Raw genomic sequence first — 10,005 nt, 5'->3', positions numbered from 1 at the left:
TATCGTGTATATAAAACATGCATGTAATGTCACATGTTATATATAATTATGTAGTTATCCTACCTTCTATATGTTATTGGTAGCTTTGCTTTTATGCAATTAACAAATCCCAAGTCATGGATATAAAAGCATAAAATAACTAGTAATGATTAATCCAAATGAATGTTCCTATAATATTTTAAAAATCTTACTTTAACTCAGCAAAATTTACTTATTTAATATCAAGTTTACATACCTGACCTTCCAAAAACTACATCCCAAGGGGAACTAATGGGCTGTTCATCTCCTTTAGCTCCACCTTCTTTATCTGTACCTTGAATTCCAATGCCAGCCACAGTGCTCACCATCTCAGCTTCTAGGTCAATCTATAGAAATTAATACAGGTTTTATACAATGCATCTATTTACAATAGAACATATAGAAAACATGTGCTTTATTTATTCTATGTGTGAACTTATTATATATTAAAAAAACTGAGTGGTTTTGTATGTAAAATAAAAAAGGAAACGTGCAACATAAATACTTTAAAAAAAGCTTAAGAAAAAAGGCTTATCAAGTACACGGTGATCTTGTTATTAAAATGCATAAAACTTAGTCCTTTTCACTTCTCTATCCATCCATTCCCCTACTTTCCTCTTACCCACTCGCCTTCATCATGCCTCTACCAAAACGGGTATTGAACTCAACTATAAAATATTTTAAAAGAAGGTGACACTTGAAAATGTAAAGCAGCATCAAGAAAAACACTTCTTAAAATTAAATGTTTATTTCAATTGTGCTTGGTTAGTAATTAACACATTTAGAATTTAACATGTGGCAAGCACTGACCCCATCTATCCATCCAAACTCACATATCCCTACAACTGTGATTTTGATTATTTCAGAGGAAACTGAGGCACAGATCATTAAGATCCCAACACCCCAGAGCCAGTAAGTCCAGGATCTTGGACTTCCAGCTCTACTACATGCCTCTGCTTCATAAACCAAAAAACTAACGCATTCTACTGAAAAAAAAGATACTCTGGTTTCATCTCCTGAGACTTTTCAACATCTCATGAAAATTTTCAAACACAGAGAAAAGCTGAAAGAATTTAACTCGAGTGCTTCATTGTTTCAGACCTCCGTTTTCTTTTGAGGCAAAACTTACAACAAAATGTACAAATCGTAAGTGTACCATCTGATAAATTCTCAAAGATACAGAAACTTGTGTAGCCCCAACGTACATAAAGATACAGAACGTTACCGTCACTCCAGAAAGTTCCTTCACACCTCTTTCCAGTCATCCCCAACTCCAGTGGCAAACAGTATTAAATTTTTTTTCCCATCATAGATTAGCTGTAACTCTTCTAGGATTTCAGATAAATGAAATGATACAGTAATGAACTCTTTTTTGAGGCTTCTTTCATTTAACATGTTTGAAATTTATTCATGTTCCTTTTGATTGCTGAATAGTATTCCATCAAAAGAATATATCACAGCTCATTTACATATTTTTTTAAATGTATTATTATTTATTTGGCTGCACTGGGTCTTAGTTGAGGCATGTAGGATATTTAGTTGCAGCATGTGAGAACTAGCTTCCTGACCAGGGATTGAACCTGGGCCCCCTGCCTTGGGAACTCAGGGTCGTAGCCACTGGACTACCAAGTCCCTCATTTATATATTTTCTTACTGATGGACACCTGGGCTATTTCCAGCTTGGGGGCCTTTAAGTAGGGATGCTATTTACATTCTCATATAAGCCTTTTTGTGGACATGCTTTCGCTTTTCTTGGGTATGTACACAGGACAGTAACTGCTATGTTATAGGGCAGGTGTATTAGCAGCTTGATATAAAAACTTCCAGAAGGTTTTCTCCAATGGTCTATCATTTTCTATTTCTACCAATAACGTATGAGAGTTCAAATTGCTCCATATCCTCGCCGACCTCTGGTATTGTCGGTCTTTTTTTTTAATTGACGGATAATTACTTTACAGAATTTTGTTGTTTTCTGTCAAACCTCAACATGAATCAGCTATAGGTATACATATATCCTCTCCCTTTTGAACTTCCCTCCCATCTCCCAGTCTTTTTAATTTTAATCATTACAGGGGATATACATTGATATTTACTGTGGTTTGAACTCACATTTCCTTCTCAACTCACAATGTTGATCATTTTTCTATGTACTTGTGGTTACTATCATATCTGCTTTTGAAAAACGTTAAAATCTCTGGCTCATTTTTTATTGGGTTGTCATCCCATTTTTCAGCTGTAGATACCTTTATATTACACAGATACTAATCCTCTTCATAGATGTAATGTATTTTTGTGAATTTTTGTGACTATTTTCTGATAGACTGTGGCTTTTCACCTTAATTATTTTGTGGCTACACCATGTGGTTTGTGGGATCCTAGTTCCAATGGCACCCCACTCCAGTACTCTTGCCTGGAAAATCCCCTGGATGGAGGAGCCTGGTAGGCTGCAGTCCATGGGGTCGCAAAGAGTCGGATACGACTGAGTGACTTCAGTTTCACTTTTCACTTTCATGCACTGGAGAAGGAAATGGCAACCCACTCCAGTGTTCTTGCCTGGAGAATCCCAGGGGCGGGGGAGCCTGGTGGGCTGCCGTCTATGGGGTCGCACAGAGTCTGAAGTGTTTGGATTGGGACTGCATTAAGTCTATAGATCAATTTAGAATAAAATGAATTTTAATACTGAGTTTTGCAGTCCAATACTGAGTTAATTTTTCTCAGTTCAGTTCAGTTGCTCAGTCATGTCAGACTCCTTGTGACCCCATGGACTGCAGCATACCAGGCCTCCCTGTCCAGCATCAGCTCCCGGAGCTTGCTCAATCAAACTCATGTCCTTTGAGTCAGTGATGCCATCCAACCATCTCATTCTCGGTCATCCCCTTCTCCTCCTGCCTTTGATCTTTCCCAGCATCAGGGCCTTTTCAAATAAGTCAGCTCTTTGCATCAGGTGGCCAAAGAATTGGAACTTCAGCTTCAGCATCAATCCTTCCAATGAATATTCAGGACTGATTTCCTTTAGGATTGGCTGGTTTGATCTCCTTGCAGTCCATGGGACACTCAAGACTTCACTCCAAAGACAGAAATATAGATCAATGGAACAAAATAGAAAGCCCAGAGATAAATCCACGCACCTATGGACACCTTATCTTCGACAAAGGAGGCAAGAATATACAATGGAGAAAAGACAATCTCTTTAACAAGTGGTGCTGGGAAAACTGGTCAACCACTTGTAAAAGAATGAAACTAGAACACTTTCTAACACCATACACAAAAATAAACTCAAAATGGTTTAAAGACCTAAACATAAGACCAGAAACTATAAAACTCCTAGACAAAAACACAGGCAAAACACTCTCTGACATAAATCACAGCAGGATCTTCTATGACCCACCTCCCAGAGTATTGGAAATAAAAGCAAAAATAAACAAATGGGACCTAATTAAACTTAAAAGCTTTTGCACAACGAAGGAAACTAAGTAAGGTGAAAAGACAGCCTTCAGAATGGGAGAAAAATAGCAAACGAAGCAACTGACAAAGAATTAATCTCAAAAATATACAAGCAACTCCTGCAGCTCAATTCCAGAAAAATAAAAGACTCAATCAAAAAAGGGCCAACAAACTAAACAGACATTTCTCCAAAGAAGACATACAGATGGCTAACAAACACATGAAAAGATGTTCAGCATCACTCATTATCAGAGAAATGCAAATCAAAACCACTATGAGGTACCATTTCACGCCAGTCAGGATGGCTGCGATCCAAAAGTCTACAAGCAATAAATGCTGGAGAGGGTGTGGAGAAAAGGGAATCCTCTTATACTGTTGGTGGGAATGCAAACTAGTACAGCCACTATGGAGAACAGTGTGGAGATTCCTTAAAAAACTGGAAATAGAACTGCCATATGACCCAGCAATCCCACTGCTGGGCATACACACTGAGGAAACCAGAACTGAAAGAGACACGTGTACCCCAATGTTCATCGCTGCACTGTTTATAAGCCAGGACATGGAAGCAACCTAGATGTCCATCAGCAGAAAAATGGATAAGAAAACTGTGGTATATGTACACAATGGAATATTACTCAGCTATTAAAAAGAATTCATTTGAATCAGTTCTAATGAGGTGGATGAAACTGGAGCCTACTATACAGAGTGAAGTAAGCCAGAAAGAAAAACACCAATACAGTATACTAATGCATATACGTGGAATTTAGAAAGATGGTAACGATGACTCTATACATGAGACAGCAAAAGGGACACAGATGTATAGAACAGTCTTTTGGACTCTGTGGGAGAGGGAGAGGGTGGGATGATTTGGAAGAATGGCAGTGAAACATGTATAACATCATATGTGAAACAGACCTCCAGTCCAGGTTCAAAGCATGAGACAGGGTGCTCGGGGCTGGTGCACTGGGATGACCCAGAGGGATGGGATGGGGAGAGAGGTGGGAGGGGAGTTCAGGATGGAGAACACATGTACACCCGTGGAGGATTCATGTCAATGTATGGCAAACCACTACAATAAAATTAAAAAAAAAAAAAAAGAGTTTACTCCAACACCACAGTTCAAAAGCATCAATTCTTCAGTGCTCAGTTTTCTTTATGGTCCAACTTTCATATCCATACACGACTACTGGAAAAATCATAGCTTTGACTAGACGGACCTTTGTTGGCAAAGTAATGTCTGTGCTTTTTAATATGCTGTCTAAGTTGGTCATAGCTTTTCTCCCAAGGAGCAAGCGTCTTCTCATTTCATGGCTGCAGTCACCATCTGCAGTGACTGCAATGTTTTATGGTTATGTATTTCTAAAAATTTATTCCAATATTCTATTTTGGTTGCTAAGTAAACAGAATTTTAAAATTCCATTTCCAGTTGACTGTTACTAGTATACAAAAATATGGATCTTTTTACATTGACTTTGTAGTTTGTAACCTTCCCAAATTCACTTATTAGTTGGAGTAACTTTGTATAGATTACTTTGTAAGATTGTATAGATATATATAGAAAATATACAGATAGATATATCTATATAGATAGATATAATATATATATATATAATCTTACTTTGTAAGATTGTATAGATACAGTCTTCTATGTACATGACATGTCTCTGGCAAATAGTTGTTTTTCTTCCTTTTTATCCTATATGCCTTCTATTCCTCTTTTTTGCCTCATTATAATGGCTAGTACTTTCAGTACAATGTTTAATAGGCATGATGAACGTGATCATGCCTTGTCTTGTTCCCAATCATGAGGCAAAAGTATTCAATACTTTGCATTAAGTGTAGCTGTAAGCTTTTTGTAGATGATATTTATCCTATTGCAGACACTCATTTCCATTTCAAGTTTATTAACTTTAACATGATTAAATGTTTTCCAGTTTTTTTCTGAATCTAGTAAAGCATCAGATGGCTATTTCATTCTGTTATTATGGCAAATTACATTGATTTATTTTGGTGATATCCTCTTGCATTATTTTTGGTAGCTGCTCTATAATCTTCTGAAATTATAAAAAATGTTCATCAATGTAACTTTATATTTTTATTGCAACATATAATCTGCAAAAATACAAAAGGCAGCCAGGGATGGGTTCTTGAAATAGATCTTGATTTAAGACTTCCCTGGTGGCTCAGGTGGTAAAGCATCTGCCTACAATGTGGGAGACCTGGGTTCGATCCCTGGGTCGGGAATATCCCCTGGAGAAGGAAATGGCAACCCGCTCCAGTACTCTGGCCTGGAAAATCCCATTGACGGAGGAATGTGGTAGGCTACAGTCCATGGGGTTGCAAAGAGTCGGACACAATTGAGCGACTTCACTTTCACTCTCTTTTCACAGAAACTGATAGGATAATTTAAAAATTCCTCTTGGAGAAAGCCTGGGCCTAGGTAATGTTATAGGAGTTTTAATAAATATTCAAAAACCATTAATTCCTATGTGAGGCAAATTATTCAAAAAAAACAGAAAAAAAAGAAAAAAACTCACTTGATGAGATCAGTATGACCTTGATCCAAAATCAGGTGAGAACAGAACAAGAAAATATAGAATTTATGAATATGAATTTTATAACATTGAATGTAATTTTGGATAATCAAATCTAATTTGGCTTTTTAAAAAAATCATGATTAGGTAAGTTTTATTCCAGGGATAAAAAGATGACTCAACATCAAATACACCTAATAATATAATTCATCACATCAGTATACTACAGGCAAAAAACTATACAATTATTTCCATAAATACAGAAAATGCATTTAATAAAATTATATAATAATTCTTAGTAACTAAGAGAAAATTTCTTAACTTCATAAATATTTTATTTCCCAAAGCTACAGAAAATGCATGTAAACTTCTGGAGAAAGTTTACTTGCATTCTATTTAAGACTATGAGCATGACAAGATATCTACTATTACCATAATGCTTAAAAGCAATATAATAAAAGGTAATGAAGTATAAAAATGAAAAGGGAAAAGACAAAACTGTTGTGTGTTTTTTTCAAAAAATATATTCACATGAGAAAGAAACAGAAGTTTTTGCAGAAATGGCTAAGTTGATCCTAAAATTCTTGTAGAACTGAGAGGGATTCAGGAACGGTCAAAAAATGTTGACAAATAAGTAGGAAGACTCATACTTTCTGATTGCACAACTTATTAAGTTATGACAATCAAAACAGTGTGATTTTACCATAAAGACAGAAAAACAGACCAATGGAATAGACGTGAAAGTCTGGAAATAAACCCATGCATGTATGAATAATTGATTTTCTAAAGGCTGCCAAGACTACTCAAAGGAGAAAGAACAGTCTCTTCTATAAATGGTTCTGGGATAACTGGATGTCCACATGTAAAAGAATGAAGTTGAACCCTTAGCTATGCCAAGTTTAGACAGCATATTAAAAAGCAGAGACAAAGGTCCATCTAGTCAAAGATATGGTTTTTCCAGTAGTCACGTATGGATATAACAGTTGGACCATAAAGAAGGCTGAGCACAGAAGAACTGATGCTTTTGAACTGTGGTGCTGGAGAAGACTATTCAGAGTCCCTTGGACTGCAAAGTGATCAATCCAGGCCATCCTAAAGGAAATCAGTCCTAAATATTCATTGGAAGGGCTGATGCTGAAGCTGAAACTCATCCTTTGGCCACCTGATGCAAAGAACTGACTCACTGGAAAAGACCCTGATGCTGGGAAAGATTGAAGGCAGGAGGAGAAGGGGACAAGAGAGGATGAGATGGTTGGATGGCATCACCAACTCAATGAACATGAGTATGAGTGAGGTCCAGGAGATGGTGAAGGACAGGGAAGCCTGGCACACTGCAGTCCATGGGGTCACAAAGAGTCGGACTGAGTGACTGAACAACAACAACCCCCCCAAAGAAATAAAAATGTATGCCCACACAAAACTTCTATGTGAATTATTTGTAATAGCCAAAAATTGGAAACACCCTAAATGTCACCAACTGGTTACTGGATAAAATGTGGTTTATACATGCAATGGAATGCTCTTCAGCAGTATAAAGGAACTCCTGACATGTTACATCATCAGTGAACCTCAAAAACATTACACAGAATGAAAGAAGCCAGACACACAGACCATACATTATATGATTCTATTTATATAAATGTTCAAAAGAGGCAAATTTATACAGAAACTGGGGGATGGAAATGGGGATTAATTATAACTAGGTATGAGGGTTCTTACTAGGAAGACGAAAATGTTCTAAAAATGATTTATGATAATGGTTTCACAACTTGTTAAATTTACTAAAAATTCCTAAATTATATACTTGAAACGGGTGACCTTTATTCTACGGAAAATATATCACAATAAAGTTCTTAAAATACTACAGATTTTATAAGGTCACAAACAAATAAAATACTACAGGTTTTATAACAAACAAATAAATAGATGTCACAAACAAATAAAAAGATGTGAATTAAACACATCAGAAAGGCTGCCTATAGGTGTACTTATGTACAGGGAATGGCAGGGGAGACAGAAATGGAGATGAAGAGGAATTTACAAAAGTAAGTAAATTATTTCTAACAAGAAACAGGCTGACATGGAACAAAGATGTTCATGAGGTATAAATACAGGAGTATGGTCCACCCTCTGCAAATGAGATCTTAAAAATGTAAAATAAACATTTTTATAGATTTAAAAAGAGAGGAAGAAATAATTCTACATCATTTCCATCTTTTGAAGATACTAAACTGTAAAGAGTTGACTCATTGGAAAAGACTCTGATGCTGGGAGGGATTGGGAGGGTTTGGGGGCAGGAGGAGAAGGGGACGACAGAGGATGAGATGGCTGGATAGTATCACTGACTCGATGGACGTGAGTCTGGGTGAACTCTGGGAGTTGGTGATGGACAGGGAGGCCTGGCGTGGGGTTGCAAAGAGTCGGACACGACTGAGCGACTGAACTGAAGTGAACTGAAACTGTCATAAAATATAAAAATGACTCCAAGTAACCTATATTTCTTATGATGATTATGCTATCAATACTCTAATACCCACTAAGTTCTAAAGCAAGAGAAATTAATGTGTAATCAAAAAAGGACAAGTATTCCCTCTACCTTGTGGGCTAAATACCTTACTACTTCATTATTCTCTTCGATATCTACGATACTATGAATTTTAGAAGCACAGACCCAAAAAAGATAATGATAAAGAAATACTGACCTTTAAGGAGCAACGTAAAATCACGGTTGCCCAAAGTACACAACGTTAAGTTATTAGTCCTATGAAAAGTTCTGCTAAATAGGGCTTCTTGGTCAAGTAAGTTTATAAATACTGCACACATATCCCCCCACTAACGTATGCACAATATATGGCATATTAAAATCTAAGAAATTCTCTAAGATGTTTAAAAAACAAATCTGCTTTAATTTACAAAGCCACAAAATCTTTTTCTCATGTAACATCTTTTCATATTAGGATGAATATACACTTTAGAAAATGCTTCATTCAACAGATGTTACTTGCTCATAAATTTATTCAATAAATATCTATTAAATACACCTACTGTGGGCCAGGCTCTGTTTTAGGTGCTTAGGATTTCAGTAGTAAAGAAAACAAATTTCACGCCCGTGTGGGGATTTACACTACACTGATTATTATCATTATATGTTCTACATGTTTTTTCCTATTTTATGTATAATTATCAACTAAGTATATTAGTTGACAATTTTGTCAATATAAATAGGCAAAAACATCGATAGAGAGAAATAGTGAGAAAAGCAAGGGAAGTGCCTGAAATAGTATGTTCAGACAGAATGGGTTAGATGAACTTATTTTCCAAATAGATGGCACGTTAAAGACCAATAAATTACAGCCAAAATACTCATCAGTAAGAAATGCTTAAAATAACTAGGTAATACTGCACAGTCATATTCATATGACTAATATGGGAAAAAAAAGTTAAAGAGGAAGGCAAAAATTATGTATATTCATTATGATTCCATTTGTTTAAAAAAGAAGATTCTCTAAAGACAAAATTAGTTTGCATATGAGTAGAAAATTTCTGAAGACACAAATTTTAACAATGGTTGGTTATCACTGCTGCTGCTGCTGCTAAGTCGCTTCAGTTGTGTCCGACTCTGTGCGACCCCATCAATGGCAGCCCACCAGGCTTCCCCGTCCCTGGATTCTCTAGGCAAGAACGCTGGAGTCCACTAGGGAGCCCAAATAGATCACAGGGGACTTTTTAAATCTTTAAGTATTACATCATTTAAAAAAAACGAGATCATATATTACTACTATAATGAGACTACAAAAATATTTAAGTCTAATTGACACATAAATATTCCCAGAGAAAACATAAGAGCTGAAGGGAGGCAGGAGTGTTTGCTTTTTTCCTAGATTTGAGAAAATTTAACTGAAAAGGGACAAAGCATCACTTTACAAACTGATTAAGAAAATATTTCAAATTGGGGAGCCTTATGGTGATCAGGCACATGAGTTTGAAATAAAGGATTAAAAAAAGGACT

The 10,005-nt window shown here is 36.2% G+C and overlaps 1 protein-coding gene across 6 annotated transcripts in view; it reads right to left on the bottom strand.

Moving 5' to 3' along the window:
• The window catches only part of NHLRC2 (NHL repeat containing 2), a 62,084-nt gene that overhangs the window by 27,453 nt on the left and 24,626 nt on the right, over positions 1 to 10,005 (bottom strand). For all 6 annotated transcript variants that reach the window (XR_015155137.1, XR_015155138.1, XM_086377075.1 and 3 more), the window contains one exon: positions 236 to 365. Coding sequence is in view for 4 of the 6 variants with exons in the window: in XM_086377075.1 (XP_086233201.1) it covers positions 236 to 365 (130 nt within the window). In the remaining 2 variants the exon portion in view is untranslated. The remainder of the gene's footprint in view (positions 1 to 235; positions 366 to 10,005) is intronic.

Source organism: Bos grunniens, chromosome 26 (assembly GCF_055505025.1).
Source record: "Bos grunniens cultivar Pamir isolate PY7600 chromosome 26, Bosgru_T2T1.0, whole genome shotgun sequence".
Taxonomy (NCBI): Eukaryota; Metazoa; Chordata; class Mammalia; order Artiodactyla; family Bovidae; genus Bos; species Bos grunniens.
The sequence above is the reverse complement of the archived record's forward strand: the minus strand, read 5'-3'. Positions and strand labels throughout refer to the sequence as shown.